At 42.8% G+C, this 19,108-nt stretch overlaps 3 protein-coding genes across 4 annotated transcripts; all 3 read right to left on the minus strand.

Moving 5' to 3' along the window:
- Positions 1-2,222: 2,222 nt before the first annotated feature.
- Positions 2,223-7,438, minus strand: LOC136474723 (alpha-mannosidase I MNS5-like). Of its 2 annotated transcripts, none has more exons than XM_066472283.1 (15): positions 7,195-7,438; positions 6,297-6,339; positions 6,151-6,216; positions 5,994-6,055; positions 5,741-5,840; positions 5,464-5,646; positions 4,853-4,901; positions 4,586-4,765; positions 4,249-4,369; positions 4,076-4,157; positions 3,917-4,002; positions 3,655-3,755; positions 3,136-3,277; positions 2,831-2,981; positions 2,223-2,713 (listed from the first exon to the last, which is right to left on the minus strand). In XM_066472283.1, exons 1-15 carry the CDS (start codon positions 7,338-7,340, stop codon positions 2,486-2,488), a joined length of 1,740 nt encoding a protein of 579 aa, XP_066328380.1. In that variant the 5' UTR covers positions 7,341-7,438; the 3' UTR covers positions 2,223-2,485. The 2 variants fall into 2 exon arrangements, with proteins under 2 accessions (XP_066328380.1, XP_066328381.1); XM_066472284.1 differs by having other exon boundaries at positions 4,586-4,713; positions 4,819-4,901.
- A 1,348-nt stretch (positions 7,439-8,786) lies between these two features.
- LOC136474725 (peroxidase 31-like) lies at positions 8,787-10,146 on the minus strand. Its single transcript, XM_066472285.1, has one exon. The coding sequence runs from the start codon at positions 10,011-10,013 to the stop codon at positions 8,925-8,927; it is 1,089 nt and encodes a 362-aa protein (XP_066328382.1). The 5' UTR covers positions 10,014-10,146; the 3' UTR covers positions 8,787-8,924.
- Positions 10,147-11,303: 1,157 nt separating this feature from the next.
- Positions 11,304-16,152, minus strand: LOC136474726 (chaperone protein dnaJ 16-like). Its single transcript, XM_066472286.1, has 12 exons — positions 15,706-16,152; positions 15,205-15,328; positions 15,049-15,131; positions 14,856-14,967; positions 14,667-14,771; positions 14,195-14,245; positions 12,744-12,830; positions 12,553-12,661; positions 12,326-12,474; positions 12,183-12,236; positions 11,812-12,112; positions 11,304-11,719 (listed from the first exon to the last, which is right to left on the minus strand). Exons 1-11 carry the CDS (start codon positions 15,864-15,866, stop codon positions 11,822-11,824), a joined length of 1,326 nt encoding a protein of 441 aa, XP_066328383.1. The 5' UTR covers positions 15,867-16,152; the 3' UTR covers positions 11,304-11,719; positions 11,812-11,821.
- Positions 16,153-19,108: the final 2,956 nt, after the last annotated feature.

Raw genomic sequence — 19,108 nt, forward strand, 5'->3', positions numbered from 1 at the left:
AGTCGATAAGTCGAGAAAACCCAGAGCTTTTCGGTTAGCAGAGAAGTATGAGCTGAGATGTGGGTTTAATCCGTGGCAGAGATGAAGTGAGTAGGGATGGTAATTGGTTTCTGCCCATACCTATCAGATTTTTTTTATCCACCCATACATATAAGATATTTTTTTATCCACGGAGAAACCCATGTCCATGTGTGGGTGCAATTTCGTGCCTATGTTTATGCATGTAGTGGATATATCCACGCTTGTCCATGCCCGAGAAGAAATGTAACATATGTATCAAACAATAGCTGCATGAGAAAAATAATAGAACAACAATTATATATAAATGTAATGGAAAACTAATGGTCTCGTTCGTCTGGCAGAATTTTGGCTGAAAGTGGCTGAAAACACTATTATGGTTGAATTGTTGTGAGAGAAAAACATTGTTCCGACTGAAAAAGAAGTCGAACAAGCCGAATATGTATTGTCACTTCTTATATGGCACTAATTGTGTTAGTCGGGCCATATTTTAGAGTATGTTAGGTTGGGAGATGGCTTTAAATTATAGTTGGAAGATAGCTTTAAATTATAGTTGTGCTTAACTCCATCAAGTGATACACCATTTCATGTGTATGAGTTAGCATTTTTCAACCATTTTGAAAGACTTTTCACTTGCATATCACAACGTCACTAAGTGTTATGAATATGCAAATGAAATCACAGTTTGTGGCACTAGATAACCATTCAACTTGAGAGCTTCCCTCATAATATAATGGTTATCTATCCTAAACCTGATCACACACTCTATTGCATCTTGACCGGCAAAACAAAGAGCTCTATCTTATACCTTTGCCTTCAATTCATAGGGTTTTGTTTTTCTCTTTCTTCTTTTTCTAGAATTGAGCACTTGATCAACTTGTGGCCACCTCTTATCTCCTCCATGAGTGCCATCTTGCTCAGTCTTGGTGTGCACATAACCTATCTCAATCACAACACTTGGGATAAAGGTTAGTCCACTAGTTGTCTCAATTATCAAAACCAAACATAAGGCTTTCATTAGGCTAGTTAGAGGCCGCTTTATCGCTTGTTCTAGGTTTAGGCCTAGTGTTTAGACAGTTTAATGAGTACATACATCCTTGCTATTGGTGCTTGCATGCACCGAGAGTTATATGTGCTAGGCTAGTAATATTGCAAGATAACACTAACCGAGGCCTTGGCGTTTTGTCCAAGACCTCTTGGTTTTCATTAGGCTAGTTAGAGGCCGCTTTATCGCTTGTTCTAGGTTTAGGCCTAGTGTTTAGACAGTTTAATGAGTACATACATCCTTGCTATTGGTGCTTGCATGCACCAAGAGTTATATGTGCTAGGCTAGTAATATTGCAAGATAACACTAACCGAGGCCTTGGCGTTTTGTCCAAGACCTCTTCATAGTGAAGACGACAAGGAATGGTTAGGGAGAGGTCACACGGAGGCCCGTGGGAAAGGCTCGTGGGCTATCTACGGAGTTATCCAACCACGGAGCCTAGCTCTTTCGAGGACAATATTGTGAGGTTCTACAACGAGAACGAGTGAAAAAGCCTAAACTTACCAATATTGCGGGGGAAATCATTATGCAGTAGTTTGCATTTTCTAATTCAATCTATATTTTCACATTTACTCATTGCATTCCTTTGTAAGTGCTTTACCTTCCTAGTCTAACTTTTTTGGTTAGTTAGTAGTTTAGAACGTACTCTGTGTTCCAAAATAAGTGCATATCTCGTTTCTCGAGGAACCAAATATTTAAAGTTTAACTAAATATATATGCAAAAGGTAATAACATTTATTATGGATAATAAGTATCATTAGATTGTGGAATATATTTTCATATTAATTGTAGAATGTATTTGCATAATAAATTTATTTAGAGATTCATTGATATAATAATTTCTATATATCTAGTTAAACTTAAAAAAGTTTAACTCCTTAAGGAGTGAGGCATGCGGTTATTTTAGGATGGAGGGACTAAGATGTAAAGAAAAAATTGTGCTACATATAATATTTAGAAAAATATAGTGCAAATCTAGATAGAACTTATGTGTGTTTCATAAGTGCCCTAATTCAAGCGTTGTCTCGTCTGAACTCATCTTTTGCTGTATTCGTGGCCATTGCCTGATTTGTATTTTTGTTCTGTTTGCCAAAAATAAATGTACGCCCGGTACTTGCATCCCAGAGTTTTTGGCTGGGGTAAACATGGTGCTCATTGATTAAGTCATATGGTGAAGGAAGCTGTTGTTACGTATCTTGTTACGTATCATGCAATTCCACTAAATTTACTTCCTTTACGTACACTCTCGAATGCTAAAAATCTGCACCAGAATACAGGCATGTACAAAACGAATTCAGAAAGGCAAATTTGAATGACTGAGATGCGCCATGCTATCCCACTACTCTATTTTACAGTTATAGGCCGAGGCTATTTTAATCCTCCCGTAATGGCAAAACAATATGGCCTCCCGCTATTGAGATGCTAATAAATCACCAGCCATAAGCCGCAGTAGCCAGCCATACTGCAGGTCCTCTTCTTGCATGTTATTGCTTCTATACCACAGTCATCATCAGTCCTGCATCTGTGGCTAGCGTGTGCATCTGGTACATGACACGCACTCTCCCATGGGGTGCCAATGCTTTTCCGGAAAATTGTCTCCGGACAAACTTGAGACGATAATGCGCTCACGCGAATTGGTTGGATCTCATCCTGCAGAGGTTCTTGGTGTCATATGCAATGCCAATATTTTCCTAGATCAACTAATCTGAAGACCAATACTCATGAAAGGAGAACTTAAGGGATGGAGCCTGAAAGAAGAAAAGGCACCTTAACAAATGTCCAATTGCTGGGAACATATGCTGCAGGAAATTTCTCATGCCATGTGCTTCTTATTGGAAGGGGGTGCCCCTCTGTTGTAAATATGTAATTTTGATTCCTCAAGAATGAATCATCATACAGAAGAAAAAGATATTTGCACCTGCAAGTTATTAATTAGCATGTTAAGTAACTGAGTTATCGATGTGGGGTTCGTGCCCCACCATTGAGTCAAGAAAAAGAGAGACTTTCTGATGTGCACGAAGTATTTTCCTGCCAACTGCTTCAAACAAACAAGAGGAAGACTGTTAGCTTACGTTTCTGAAAGAAAGAAGCTGTGCTGATGATCTTCAAGTTTCATTGTTGAAACATCTTTGACGCTAGCAAAACCTCCATCCACTTTAGTATAGTAATTAAGTGATCCAACAATAGCTTCACCCACTTCTAGGTACCAAGGATCTATAAGAGAAGTGATTTAGAAATCTGGGAATGGAGAAGAAAAAAGAAAAATTCTACAATAAGAAAATGGCATGATTACAAAGAACAAGTCATATATGATGAGCTCAAGAGGACAGGAAACCTAGATGAACACATGAGAGCTAGATAAAGATAAAAAAGGGCGTACCCAGTGCAGAGAGCTCCCGCACTGTGCGGGGTATGGGGAAGGGTGTTAGTGGCAAGCCTTACCCTCGCCTGTGCAATGCGAAGAGACCGCGACTCGAACCCGGGACCTTCCGGTCACAGGCGGTAAGACTCTACCGCTTGCACCAGGCCCGCCCTTCGAGAGCTAGATAAAGATAAAACGAATATATTCTTCTGGGGTCTGTTGGGTGCACCTTTAGTAGCTTGATAAAGATAAAATGTTGACTCAGCAAACTCAGGACGCAAGGGATAGTACTTCTCTGTAGGATGCAACATTCCATAGTCCAAAAGATATCTATAAAATATAAAACATACATCAATGCATGTATCTAGATTATGCTTCATCTCTTTTTTTTTTGAAAGATTATGCTTCATCTCTAACTGAAATAGTTTTGTCTTATTAGACGTGTGTACTTTAGTTTTCCATTAACGAAAACTTGGATGAAAACAGTATACCTTTCAGGTAGCACACCAAATCTTTGCCATATATTGTAAAACTCACGGTGTGATAGATTTGCAGCAGTTACGTCTCCCAGCAGTGTCTGTTCATTATAGTAGAACTAAGCAAACAATAAAAAAGTATCATCCAAAAGTAATCCATGGAGTTCAGCAAACCTGAAGACCTGGCCAAAAGGCCTGAAGGCTAGTTAGCTGCCAGTGTGTTGCTTCTCCAGTCCTCATATCAGCCTCATGATACCTGTAGAGTTAACAATCATTACTATTTCAATACAAGCATACTCCTGAGACTGACAAGGTGGGTGAAATGAAGTGCAGGAAGAATTGTTCACCATGGACCATGTCGGAAGTACTTCTGCACTGCAAGATAAGCTGAATGAAACATATCCCAGTACTCGTCACTTCCGAAAAGAATATATGCTTTAATCAGATACTCATAAAATGAATCAACACCTGCAATCATGTTACTAGAAATCACTATTATGCCTTAAAAGGTATATTTTCCAATTAGACATTTCACGAAGTGACAATAATTATCTGTTTTTAGAAATGAAGATGCTAAAATGTAACAGTGAAGGCAACAGAACAGCATATTCTCTAATAATGCTACAAACACATCACATAAGCACATGATCAATAAATCACATGGGTAAGTATTGATAGTTTTACCAGCACCAATTCCGGATGAATACTCAATCCACTTGCCAGTTAAAACATCTAGTGTTGTGCCCACTAGATTCAGTGAACTTCTCATGCTCCATAACTTGCGGAGAGCACGAAGAGCTGCAGCTTCGTATCTAGAATCACCAGTCAAACGTGACAATACACCCATTTCAAGTATAAGGGAACCTGTAAGCATGTAGATTAGTAAGCAACAACCACAACGGAATATGCATTTATACCTAGAAATGGCGAACCCAAATTTCTTCCACCTACCACACCCTGATGTGCTTGTTTCAGTTGTTTCATTTTCCATCACTCCGTACTGAAAAAGGTTGTTGTATGATCAACAAAAATATTTTAACAAACATAAGGTCAAAAGCTATGCCAATTGACAAGTAATAGTACCAGATTTCTAATACATGTGAACTTTGAGTTTTCCAAATAAAGTAATCATTCAGTGGTTCTTCATTCTACCATAGCATGCTTATAATTTGTCACTCTTATCATTTTAGCTGTTAGCAAGCAATGTCCCAGTTGTCCTAAGGTAAACATTGATAGATGTTAACATTGTGCCGAATGAGCATGCTTGTCTTAATAACTATACACAGGTCCTTTCCAAAAATTATTGGAGAAAAAACTTAAGGTTTGTTGAAGTCTGCTTTCAGACAAATGTGGTAACTCTTTGAAGAAGATCCTTTCTCAGTTTGACCTGTTGAATGTACACAGATTTGTACAAACAACAAATGAGGTTATTCAAGTGGCCATACGATTTCAAAGCTTTTGTCTTATTTCACACAGGTTGTAAAGGGAACCTTACGATTGATCCATGAATACAATAATTTAGGCTTTTAAAGTGTGAGAAAAGACAAAGTTGGTATATGAACCTTAAGATTAATCCATGCATATGGCAATCCAGTAGGTGTCTCAAATGCCGGTAGAAAACGATTGCCTAAACTGTCAGCAAGATGTAGTAATCGATCCTGATACAGTCCATGTTTAAACTGGCTGCTGTAGTCTTTTGCAAGAATATGAGCAGAAATAAGCCCCCCAAGAAGTCTTATGTTACACTGAATAGAGAGAAAAAAAAAGAACAATGAGAAAAGGCTGCTTTGGTTCTTGAAATCCTGTGTGGTAACAGTGAAAATAATCAAATAGCATTACCTCAAAAAGATTAATCCGAGCATCAACATCAAATGTCAGATTTTCTGAAAGCCAGAGAACTCCTCTCTCAAACTCTGTGAGGTTACCTAAGACAACAAGACTGCATGAGCCAAACAGAGAGGCATCACATACCAATCTTATGAATAGAAGTGTACTAAAGAAAAATACAAAAGTTTACATCTTGAACAACAATGGAGAATATAAATCTCAAAGCACAAAGAAACTAGAAACATTACAACTTCATAAAGTGTACCTTGATAATGACTCAACCAGTGTCAATGCGGATCCACTATAATCCTGTGGCAAGTGTTCAAGCTAAAAAAAAAGGAATAAAGGGTAACATTAAGTTGTGGTACCTTAAGCTTATATAATACAAACTAAAATCCTTAAAGTTGTCAATACTTTAATACATTTAAGTTGCCAAGCTCACTAAGTGAGTCCGTGAAACTTTTAGTAAGAGGCTTCAATTCATCATGCTGAAAAGGTATCAAGAAAGAACATTAGCTTGTGCTAGTCAATGACCAATTGAACAAAAGTAAAGTGGCTGCTAACATACAGGGAATGCATAAGTCATGTAGTTGTCATAGGCATGGTAAAACCTGAAAGGAATGGAAGTATATCAATACCAGAACATATTTAAACATGGCAATGAAGCTAAGGCCTATAAGAGGCCAGGCTTCCTAGATAGGTCTTAACGCATGGCCACCCTGTCACACGCCTTTGTGGGTCATTACTTACAGCACTGGATCTTGATAGCGGCAACAATACAAATGTTAGCACCTTTAAAGTGGCTAGGATATGTTGGATCCTTTCATCAGGCATGTTGGATGCCCTAGAATCTTGACTGACAACACTAAATGTGCCAGCCTATCACATACCATTGTAATAGCATCGATGATCCATGAAGATAGATTTCGCGAGAGGGTATGCAACAGTGCTCTGCCTTGGAAGCATAAAACTGAAGATGTCAAATTGACCAACTTCTACAGTCTCTTGGTCTTTAATAACATCAATTTGGAAGAACTTTAAAGTCAACTCATTTCAGAAGAAGCTAATCATCGAAGAAAGAACAAAAGAACGTCAAATAATAGTGCTACTAGAGGCTAAAGCTCAAAGCGCTGTCAGATTTTGCCAACCACGTTGGCATATAACTTTTGTTCCGAGGTGTGTCACCCCAATCCTAGGCCAAAGACAGGTGAGCTCGAAATGTTAACATTTGACCCAACAAATCGAAAAAGATTAGCATTGTACTCGTCAAATGTTAACTTGTAAGGATTCGTTTCACGACTTCAGTTCAGAACTCGTCAAATTAGAAGAGCTAGCCTTTGTGTTTACAGCATCACGTAGACAGCGCTGGATACACCACCCAAGGCGCCCACAACAAGATCCGTCAGAAGAAATATTGCGAACGGCGAAGACGGGAGGGATGAAGCACATGGCAGCTGAGTACTCACATCTCCAGGACCTTGTTCTTCATGTGCAGCCTCCTCGCCCGCCCGTACCCATCGGCGCCGACGGCGCCCCCGGTGAGAGCCGCGAGGAGGAGGGCAGCCACGACGAGCCGCGCCGGCGCTGGGAGGCACGGCCCAGGGGATCGCATGGAGGCTTCCCGCAGTGCGGGTAACAAGGGACGATGAAGAAGGCTAGCCGGGCTGGGCTGGTGGGGATCGGGTTCGCCTCAGAAGTTGAGAGTTCAGACGGGTCTGATCGAGAGCGTAGCGGTATTTGCTAGGAAGCCCCCTTATGTTGTCCCTGCAGTGCTACCGATGCCTCTTGTTTTTTATGAGCTTGTAGAAATTGTGAGCCCGGAACACTATGTTAACAGATTAATTCACTGATGTTCAAAAGTACATGATTTACACATGTGTATAGCAAGTCTAGGGAAGGCAACACAAGGAGATGGGAGCGTGCAGGAGAATATTAGGTGGCCACTTGGGTGACAAATTAAGCATGAGAACAAATTTATCTAGGTGATAAATCCAACAATTTTATACCATTATTTCTTTTTATACATATCGCTCGCATCGTTTCTCGACTTAGGTGTGATCCATTGCCCTGTCGTATAGTCTTTATGCATGTTTTTTTTCATATGAAACATGCTAATATTAATTGTTATCCTTCTTTTAATGTATCAATCACAAAGCTATGGTCATCGGGCATTACAGCTCGTTAGATCTCCTACCAAGTTTCTTTGTGCACTTCACATTGTTACCATCAATATTCACTTCCTGCTTGCATGCTCTTTTAATAGTAGTGCCGCTTTTGTTTGAGTTACCTCAATCTGCGCCATATTAACCGGTTTCACCATTTCACACCATCTATTTAAGGTCCTTTCTCTTGCGTATGATTGGTCACCTCTATGTCTACCTCCACCGCTAGGTTCATTTGTTGCCAATGATCTCCCTCTAAACCTAGATAAGAAAACTTCCTTGAACAGAAAATTACGTGAATCAATTGAACTTTATGTAAGGTTCGTTTTTTATATTCGGTTGTTTTTACTTATTTTTAAGTTATTGTATCTATTTTTTAAAGAACTAACAATTTTATAAAGTTTCATGTAATATTTATGCTGCGCTTAATTTTGCTTTCCCCAAATCATGAAATGAAACCCTGTGTACACATAGCAATGTACGCAAGGCGGCGCGCACTAAAACAATTTGCCGGCTTCAGAACCAGATCATCTATGACGTGCACGCCCACGGGACTAGCCAATCACAAGCGCGCAGACATGCTGCCGTGGCCTGTGTCCTTGTCCGCCAAATGTCACAAATTAAAAAATGGTCTGTTTGTTTGAAATTCAAAAAAAAAAGGTCTGTTTCGCAACATTTATTTAGCAAAAAAATCATGAGAAAACAATGTGATAATCTGCGTGAGTTATATACATGATGATGAATAAACTGGCAAGACGATCAAAGGACAAAAAAAAACGAATTAATTTATACTAGCAATTAGCAACATTTCAAAGTTCCTTTTTTTTTCCGCAGCACACAGATTAGGAATAAATAACTTGATCGAGCAGGAAACATATCACATTTCCACACAAAATGTTAACACCATCGTGACCGCCGCAGGAGGAGCAGAGAGGTCCTGGAGCAACGCGTCGTCGTCGTGCCACACACAGCTCGCCCGTCGATCGATCGGCAGACAAACACGTGCGCGCGCCGTCGTCGTACCACGCGCAGCGTTACATCTTGGGCATGGCGCCGCCGCCGAAGGCGCCTGGGATGGCGGGGCCGCTGTTGTAGGCGTCGCAGCGCCGCCTGACCTCGCCGTCGGCGCCGGTCTTGACGCCGAACAAGCTGAGCTTCTCCATGGCGCGGCCGAAGTCGGTGAAGAAGGCGGTGGGGTTGGAGGCGTAGAGCTGCACGAGGGGCTTGGTGCGCGGGTCCGTCCACAGCTCCTCGTCGGTGCTGAGCAGGCCGAGGCCGCGCTCCAGGTTGACGAAGTACATGTTGTCGAACTTGCCGGGCGTCATGATGTCGTTGAAGGCGGCGATGGTGGGGTCCTTGAGGTAGTCCTTGCACACGTCCTGCAGCCCCCTGGCGTAGGACGGGTTCATGCTGGGGTCGAACGGCTCCGGCTTCCCGCCCTGGTTGCGGAAGTTGTAGAGCCGGTCGGCGAACTCCTTGCAGTGGGAGAAGCCCAGCGTGTGGGCGCCCGACAGCGCCACCAGCTCCTGCACCGTGAACCCCTTGGCGCCGAACATCTGGATGAGGCGGTCCATGGTGAAGTTGGAGTGGGGCAGCTCGATGTCGGGCGCCGTGGGCGACGACGACAGCGAGTCCTTGCGCCCCAGCGGGATCGGGTAGCGGGGCCCGCCGGTCATGGTGATCAGCACGCCCGACGCCAGCGCGAGGATGTCGGCGCAGGACACCACCCCGGGGCACTCCAGCTCCAGGGCCAGCTTGGCGCGCACCACGGCGTCGAAGGCGTCCCCGGGGAGGGAGTGGTTGATCTCCGCGTCGTGCTCCGACTTCTGGAACTGGGTGGACGCGATCAGCACCGACGCGTCGCACCCGCTGACGAAGCAGTCGTGGAAGAAGACGCGGAGCACGCCCGCGGCCGTCGTCGGGTTCGCCATCTGCTTCGTCTGCATCACCTCCGCGATGATCCGCTCCGCGCGCGGGCACGACTGGCTGTAGAAGTCCGGCTTCAGAGCGCCCACGGCGCCGCCCGCCGGCGCCGGCAGCTGCGCCGCGGCGCGCGCCGAGAGGGCGGCCACGAGGAGGAGGAGGGACAGGCGCATGATGGCTGGTATCTCGTGCTGGTGCATCGCTGTGCGTATGGATAGCTCTTGGCTGATGGGTTCCCCTCCTAACTTTTGGAAGCGTGGGTGTGCAGGTCCAAGAAATGCGAGGAGCGGCCGTTCTTGGAGGCAATGGAGGGGGGCGAACGGAGGCGAGGGAGTGGCGGGGAGAGGTTTGCGGTGGACACAACCGAAGAACAGGAGTTGTAAAGGGTGGAAAACGGTCGCTGTGCTGCTTGTAAAGTGTGTCTCTCGTCCTGGGTGGTCGTTACTACATTTAGCAAATGCCAAATGCTATCGATTTGTGTTGTGCCTGGGAAGTGGGAAGCCGTACAAATTTGAATCGTCGGATCTTTTTAGCAGGTTTATTAGAAAAGGAAATATAAAAATAGGTGTAATTCCTAGTTTTAAAAACGAGGATCAGAAAACCACACTATTAGGGTGCAAAGAGAAGATAACTATAGTACATGAACGACCCACTAAAAATTTAATACAACTTCTCGCTCATGAGACCCTCCATAGTGTGTTCGGAGTGATGCCTAGAGAGGAGTGAGAAAATTGAGGCATCACTTCAAACACACTGTAACCAGCGATGCTAATTCGGAGTGGCGCAAGCAAAACCCGGAGCAAAGCAAATAGAGGTACCGGTGCCGAATCTTAAAAAAGATATTCAGAAGATGGAGTTATTTTATTTCTTGCAGTCCCCACATATACTAATGGCTTTGGTGCCAACTTTTTCAAACATTGCAGCTTCACAGTCCGATGCCCATTTGATCACCGTGAAACCCATTCATTTTTGGGCATCGATTGCACACAGTGGAGGGCCTTAAGGCAACCCTGAACAAAATCGATCGGAAACATCAGTCTATCAGTGACTTTACCAGGAAATTACGCCTATCACAATTACAGACCAACTATGGACCTGTATCTGTATCTAATGCTAGGAGGGAAAGGAAGCCAACATTCTTTGTTGGACAATTTGTCCGTGGGATGTGCCAAAGCTTGATTTTGTGCGGAACACATGGTCAGAGTTGATTTTGTCTCCAGCACACCATGAAAGCGCGGTTTGGTCTACGGCACAACACACCGGATAAACTAATCATTCTCAACTAAGGGGAGGGGTACAAATTCTCTCACTTCATCATGCGATACCTGAATTTGTGACTAGCCTAGGAGAATACCAAGCTCACACAACCAGGGAGCATACTGGTTCAAATGGCTCTCCTAATATGTAGAGTTGTAACAATGTGTTCATTCGGTGTTTGAAACAGCACGAATCATCAAAACCTTGTTCCTTCATGAAGCACGACGCACGGGTTTCAACCAGCGTCGTACATTGCTAGACTGCCTCATGGAATACAGGATCAATAGTTTAGATCGGATGGTTCAGAGCCAAGTTGGACAGTAATGTCAACACAGACATCATCAAACAAATTGAACAAATCTGAATTGGATTCTGCCATTCTGGACAGCACACTACTAAGATCCCTATTGTACATTCATCATTAACTGTCCAACTTGAGATAAATACAACAGTATCCGACTAGGGTCCCAAAACTACGTGGTACATTTCTTTACACCATTTCTGAAACTGGCGAGGTTCCTGACTTTTCAGGAAACAAAATGGGTATGAATATGATCACGGGAATCATCGACAAAATGAAATGCTGCATCTTCCTGGATGTCAAATGGGAATTCCTTCCTTTTGCTTGGAGCAGAGATCTAGGGAACACCTAAAAATTAAGAACAGAAGAACAAGTGAATACTGAGAGATAGATCTTCCCAACCCCCACCCACCCACCAAAAAAATACAGTTACATGGTACATTGCAGTTATCAGCAGGGCCTTCTCTTGTCCACTTTCAAATGAATATTGAACCACTTCTTCCTTCGAATCCGATCTTTAGGCTTTTTTTCCTTTTTATTTTTGGGACCCTCGTCATCACTTTTGGATCCCTCCACTGGCTGGCTCTTCGATTTATTTTCCTTCTTTACAGTTTGGTCATCCTCACTTTTGGACCCTTTAGAGGGTGATTTCCCTTTGCTGCTACTGGAACTCCGCTGCAGAGTTGGGTTGTTGGTATAGGATGCATGAATTGCATTCCTTTCCTTTAGAAGCCCATCAATCTATCATGAAAACATAGAAAGTTCAGACCACAGTGAGAAGCACAAATGCCAGTTTAATGAATGCACATACCGTTTGCATTTCCTGAGCATATCTGCTAGTCATCTCAGTGAACTTTGCCAAAACCTTCCAATTTAGTGATGTGTTTTAGCATTAAATCTTTATGATAGATGGAGAACCTGCATAAATAAAATATGTCAAAGGGAACTGCATACCTCCCGATACTCAGACTCAAATTTAGACAGCTCAGATCGTTTTGCAATTATCTTTGCCTCCACGCTTCGTAGCTTCTCCTTTTGATCAGAGAAGGGTTCAGCACATACAATCTCAATAGTATAGCTCGCACTTTTGAAGAAATTGTCACCTGAAAAGTGATTGATTTTCAGTAAATTGTAATATAGTCACAAATGCCTAGATATGGTACAACAGAAAATGATATTACCATATACAGCAAAATAATGGGTTCCTGCTTTCAGTTCATTTACTTCACAAGGTTGAAAGCCATCCAATCTTTTAAAGAAAGCACTGTCAGGATCCTTCGCAGCAGCAGCCTAGTAGTAATAGGGAGCTTGTAAAAATAAACACACAAAGAAAAACAAAAAGAGGCCAAAAGGCATTAATTTGTATACTCACTGAATTATTTTGTTCAAATCGATACACAGGAAAGCCTAGAAAGAACATCCCCGCAGAAGTAACTTTTCCAGTTTTTACACTATCTTCCTGCACTAGGCTAATAGACGTTAGCTGAAATCATGCTCAGACAACATGGTAAGATCACAATCCCCTTATGGATAGAAGAACATTGTCAAGCAGCGTACTTTAATACAAACAAGGCAATGACTTCAGAAATAAGTTAGTAACTATGATGCTCTTTCTAAATGATGCATCTGTTTTATTCTCTTGTGATGCCCAATGTGCATCCATGACATACTATCTGTATAGTTTCTGTGTTCCCTTTACCAAAAATGGCTCAACTGAGTTACTTGGGTTGGTTCCCTAGACATGATATCTGAATCAATACTGCACTAGATTAATTCAAGTGCAGTAGATTGATATGTTTCCTACCCCATCTACACTCCTACAGTCTCCCTAAATACATAGGCAACTGCGTGATCTCTCTCAATAAGAACTGGCTTTAATACCAAGGGGAAGTAACATCCTCTCACAGCATCAAGAATTGATGGGCCAGATATTACTTCCTTTTCCTTTGTGACAGCATCTCACAACAGCTCAGGGTGTGCTCACAATCAGATTCCTTAAGCTAATTACTTAACTGTTCAATATGGAGAGAAGTGGTGTGGTAGCAGCCATTTGCCCATCTCAGTGATCTGATAAATTTATAGTTAAAAGCTTCTAGATGGATTTTCTTCTTAATATAATGAACTGCAGCTCTCCTGCGTTTTCGAGAAGAAAAAAAAGCTTCTAGATGGATAACAGAACATTTAATAATGAAGTCAAGGTACACACAGTTCATCCCCTGGGAGAGTGGGACTGTGGGAGACTATGCAGGATAAAGTGTACGCTTGAGACCCTTGGTAATATTTCTGGACCAATAAAGGCTTCTAGATGGATTGTACATAATGCTAAGGAACATATTCAGATTTATATATACCACAGAAATATTTCCTACAGGTTATCCAATTGAACACTTATCTTGTGAGATTGAGCTAAAAAAACACAAAATTAACTTATAATGTCAGGATGAGAAATTCCCCAGCCAACAATATTAGTATATTACTGAACTGTCATAAATCATGTTGAGGGGACTTGCTTCAACCACAATACCACATCAGCTATATTTTAGAATAAACAGATGCCAAACACATCTACAGTGATAAACAAAGCATTATTGATACTAACATACTACAGTTATAGCAGTCAGTGCGCTGTAGCTACTTGGCTGTGCCCTCAAGGTTGCCAAATCAACAAGATCTAAACTTGGCACGAAAATATTTGTTTTCACATTTTTGGCGTCATATGCTTGGCAGAATGGCAGGTGATAAGCCAGTAACCAATAGAACTTTGTCTTCTTCTTTTTTCATCTGTACTAACAAAAATGATAAGCTGGCTACACACATGCATACCTGTAAAGCAAGGCTTAATCCACCATTGTCCTCAAGCTCAAAATACAACAGCTGAAAAGAGAAGTGTCAACAAACTTGTTTTGCTGCAATTACACAATATATCGAGTGCTTGGTTTATTTAAACGTTCTACGCAGCGACAAGATCAACAACTAAAGAGAAGCAGCTGATTGTTTATCAAATATCGTAATTTAATAACAATGGAAGTGAAATAATATTTTCCACTAAAAAGGTAGACTTATATTCAGTAAATAAGAACAAAATAGGTTGCTTATGGAACCTACAATTAAAAGAAGACGATGTTTATCAGTTAACTAACATAATCAAGTTACATGGTCAGTTCTGTACAAAAAAAGGACAACATTTATTAGTGGAATGTGACATTTAGAACTGAAACACAATAACTGATGTAACATAGGAGTTATATGGTCAAACAGTCATAGAAGATGGATGAATAGTAAGTTGGCAACAAACCTTAAATTTACTTTTAGAAGTTGAATGAACTCTACAAACTAAGCCCATTTTGGCTTCTTTATCTGTTATGTCCACAGAATAAAAGTGAGCTGACTGCTTTTCTACCTGCCAACATGTGTATAAATACCAAAGTTTACTCAGTGGTAAGAAAAATGAACAGATAAAGAACAAAAAGAAGCAGTTGCCAACCTTCCTACATAGAGATTTGCCCAGCTGAAGCTGAGAAATCTCTACTGATCCATTCAATGCCTCCTCTAAAACTGTTGCCGAGACAGTGGTCTTGATTGGTACACCTAGTTTGCTGCACAAATATATTACATTACATAATGAGGCAAATAATATCGAGTAAAGCAGAATAGCAGATATATCATCTTTAAGCTACCTAAACAGAGCAGCAAACACTGTATTTACAGTATTGAGACTTGATAGGTCCAGCTCCAGTTCCTGACTATCTGCTTCAATGGCCTGAACAGTAACAAAAGCATTAGTCGCATGAAAAAACAGTCAGCTCAAATTGCTCAACCATGTCATCAATCACCTCAAACCCTGATGCATCATACTGGCGCCTCTTATCTGGATCTGACAGGATGTTATAGGAGAATGTGGCTTCTTGAAACTTCTCTGAGGCAACAGGGTCGTCTGAATTCTTATCTGGATGGTACCTGCAGTACAATTTTTACCAGATATATAAATACTCAAACAGCTGTACTGTCTCCATCAATTTATCAATAAACGAGATAGCTAAACAGTCTAAACTGAGCCTTGTTTTTTTTTTCTTTGCAAGACAGAGCCTTGTTTTTCGTTCCAATATAATGCATGATTCAGAAGCTACCTAATACTGGTCTTTATGTGGTTCCAAAAGGAGAGGAATTTATTCAAGATAAGCAAACGATATACATCTACTCATACTTGGAACAAAATAAGCACAAAATGCGAACTAATCTACAAAAAGAATTTGAACACAGCCCTTCCCTCTGAGCAAAATAAAATAAGAGCACGCGAAGTACCGAAATCCAAGAGCATTGCAGACAATACTTACTTGAGTGCCATGCGGCGAAAGGCGCTCTTGATCTCCTGCTCAGTAGCATTACGCCCCACCCCGAGCACCTCGTATGGGTCCCTCCTCTGCGCCGCCGCGCCGGCAGCCGCCGCTGAATCCCCCTTTTCCGCCTTGAACGACCCAAACTTGGGCCCCGCCATGCTCACCGGGCCACCCGACGGAACCAGTTGCCTCCCGCCACAAAAAGCCTAGGAACCCTTCGGATCTTATCAGCGGCGGCGAGGAGCTCCGGTCACGTCCACCCGCCGCAGCCGCGGCGGTGGCCGGGCTGAGCTCCCTGTCAACGGGGAGCGGCAGCCGATAGGGCTTCGCCCTCGGGGAGGCCAGCGGGCGAGCTCGGCCCGGTAGATTCGGAGCTCCTTCTAATTCGGGGTGGCGAGGCGGGGGAGAAAGAGGAGCGAGGAGACCGACGAGATGGGTGGGGGACACGAGGGAGGGAGACGCGAACGAGAGAGACGGACGAATTAAATTAGGTTCCGACAAGTGGGCCCAAAAGACAGTGACGGTGCGGTCCTCCGCTCGAGCAGTACTGTACCCGTGTACCGGGACTGCCGGTTACCGCGTCGCCGTCTTTGCCGCCCCAGAGGTTTAACCGTTAAACTGTACGGAGTACCAGTCAAATGGGTGTGTGATCATTCACTGGTAGGTGGGGTCAAGGGGCATTGAACTCGGCTATCTGGTCATCGAAGTGTGAGAGAATAGTCTTTACTGGTGCCTCATGCACCTTTGCACCTGGTCAAAGAAGTAGATTGTTTAATTTATGTCAAGTCTTTGGTCTTGGTCTTTTGTACGTATTATTGTTTTCCTTGGTAGATATAACAACTTTTTTATTGTTTTATTTAAAAGAAAGAAAGTAAATACATGTATACCTTATATAAACTAGTTTAAATCTTAGGACGTGTTTGGAACTCCGAAACGTTTTGGTTTTTAGTCTAGAACACAAGAATCGATTCCAAACGGTGGACTCGAGAAACGCTCCCATTAGAATCATTCTGAAACATTTATGGTTTTTACATTGCTGGATTCAAACAGCAAAATACTGATTTGGCAGGAGAATCACTTTTGTTTCTCTATCTACGTCTTTGCTAACAATTATATTTTCTTTAGCTGTGCACCAAGTTAATATGGGTTGTATTTAAGTCGCTACTTGCCCAAAAAAAATGAATTTTTTAATATATTTTTTAAGAAATTGATATTTTCTCATGGATCATAAATCTAGTTAACTAGTAAAATATTTTTATAAAGTGATTCTGATTCATCGTCCTAAACGTTTCTTGAAAAGAATCTAAAATCAAAACACTTCTAGGAGATTATGGATTTCTAAATATAGTACTTCGACTCTTTTTGTCAGGATTAGTGGAATTAGCTTCAAATAATTTATTGCACCATGTACGATGTTTAAACACACTCTCTCATGTATATATGCACATAGCCACACATTCACTCTTGCGATGCACGTAACATATCTTACCCCATTGAGCACTTTTCAAAGAGGCGAGTAGTCACCCGCCAGGCATCAATCCTAACAGCCAGAGGTGACCGAAATCGACGGCCTGATACTACAAGCCCTCCTAAATCTTAAAATTTTAAGCATTTGATTGACATTTCATCTACCACTGAAAAAGAATAGTGTCACTAATCCTGAAATAAATCAAAAAAGAATATGAACACCCCTATCGTGCTGAGTGAAGGACTCGAATCCAAGGACAGGTTCTACTATAATAAATATTCTAACTAAATGAGCTACACTTAGTTCACTATGGGTGCGTTTGCGAGGGTGGCCCAGGCCGGCCTTGCGCTCGTGGGCTGCAGGCTCCCGTGTTTGCGGCCTTGGCCCGCGAGCGAGCCCGGCTCCTAGGAGTCAAATACGACGCCGCCGCCTGGCCCTGGAGAAACGCCGCTAGGGTTCATTTCTGGCGAGCTCGGCTGCGCGCGGCGCTCGCGGGCGATTTCGGGCGGCGGCGGGGTGGCTCGCGCGGGCTCGCGCGGGAAGGTGAAACTTCCGCGCGCGCTTGCCGCCGCGCGGGAAGGCAAATCCGTCCGCCAATCCACGCGCCTATAAGTGCGGCCGCTCCCCCTGCCTCTCCTTCTTCCTCTCCTCGCTCTGGTCACCTTCCACCTCCCTCCTGAGAGACCAACGGTGAGCTCGTGTGCGTGGTGGCGGCGGCGACCTCCGGCGTACTTTGCCTCCGTTCCGCGCCTTGGGGGTTCTTCGCCGCGTTCCTGCTTCGGCTACTGCTGGTACTCGGTGGCGTGTTGGTGTTCCTCCTCTTCTCCGTCCCCGTCTGCTTCGACTTTAGATCGATCTGCTTCCTCTACTTCTAGATCTGCCTCCTCTCCGGTTCTACGACCCCGAGCCCAAGGTGAAATGGACCACCCCTCCCCCCTCCATCTTGTGTTTTCCCTGGATGCGACATGTATTAGGGTTTGGTAGCTGATGATGTTTTTTTATTTTTTGGTACCTGATGCTGCTGTTGCTTTGGTTCTGTTATGGTTTGGTACCTGATAAGCTACGGTTTATTACTATTTTATGAGATGTGGTCGATGATGTGGTCCTTTTTGTGCACTGGGGGCATCAATACATGATGCAGCCGTGCTATTTCCTTATTCATTCATTTCATGAGCATGTTGATGCCTAGCAGGGTCTGATGATCTATATTCCTGTTTCAATTTTACATGGTTGTAGATAGATCCCTCATTGAGTCGTGAGATGCTGTGTAGGCAGGCCACTGCTTTGACTGTTGTTATGGTTTCCTTTGTATCCACTAGGCTAAAAAGAAAAAACCTTGAACCTGATACACCCCAGCCTGACCCTGCAGCACTTGCACTTATTAGGGATATAAATGAGCAGCACAGACTAAGGACAATGCACATGATTTACCACTCCACTGATACAGAGTGTATATCCATGATTAGGATGAAGAGAGCTCCTTTTTTGAGTTAGTCAAAACGTTTAGAGAGAGGAGCTTGGTCACTGATAGGGATGGGGTCTCAGTAGAGGAGTAGGTATCCATGTTCTTGCATGTTGTAGGGCACAACTAAAGGTTCAGAGTTGTCCACCATTCCTTTAGGAGGTCCATTCAAACAGTGCACAAACACTTCCACCAGATTTTGTATGTTGTTGGTGAGCTTAGGAATGAAATGATCAAGGCACCTAGCACTTCCACTCACCCAAAGATCCTTGGAAGCCACAGATGGAATCCATATTTCAAGGTAAATGTTTACCTTCGATTCATAAATTGAATAGCACATGGTCTAATAACTTACACATATATTTTAGGACTGCATTGGCTTCATAGATGGCACACATTTCCTGGCTAGGGTGCCAAGGCGCATCCAACAAGTTTTCAGGGGTAGGAAAAAGGACCCCACTCAAAATGTC

This window comes from Miscanthus floridulus, chromosome 8 (assembly GCF_019320115.1).
Source record: "Miscanthus floridulus cultivar M001 chromosome 8, ASM1932011v1, whole genome shotgun sequence".
Lineage (NCBI taxonomy): Eukaryota > Viridiplantae > Streptophyta > Magnoliopsida > Poales > Poaceae > Miscanthus > Miscanthus floridulus.

What these genes read in the sequence shown, in the direction of transcription:
- LOC136474723 (XM_066472283.1), bottom strand. Translation starts at nt 7,340, where the DNA reads ATGCGATCCCCTGGGCCGTGCCTCCCAGCGCCGGCGCGGCTCGTCGTG. An exon ending in AACAAGCACATCAGGGTGTG is followed by an intron (nt 4,766 to 4,852) that starts GTAGGTGGAAGA and finishes ACATGCTTACAG; the next exon opens with GTTCCCTTATACTTGAAATG. An exon ending in AGCTTCTTTCTTTCAGAAAC is followed by an intron (nt 2,982 to 3,135) that starts GTAAGCTAACAG and finishes AATAACTTGCAG; the next exon opens with GTGCAAATATCTTTTTCTTC.
- LOC136474725 (XM_066472285.1), bottom strand. Translation starts at nt 10,013, where the DNA reads ATGCACCAGCACGAGATACCAGCCATCATGCGCCTGTCCCTCCTCCTC.
- LOC136474726 (XM_066472286.1), bottom strand. Translation starts at nt 15,866, where the DNA reads ATGGCGGGGCCCAAGTTTGGGTCGTTCAAGGCGGAAAAGGGGGATTCA. An exon ending in CTTCTAAAAGTAAATTTAAG is followed by an intron (nt 14,246 to 14,666) that starts GTTTGTTGCCAA and finishes TTCTCTTTTCAG; the next exon opens with CTGTTGTATTTTGAGCTTGA. An exon ending in GATTTGAACAAAATAATTCA is followed by an intron (nt 12,662 to 12,743) that starts GTGAGTATACAA and finishes TATTACTACTAG; the next exon opens with GCTGCTGCTGCGAAGGATCC.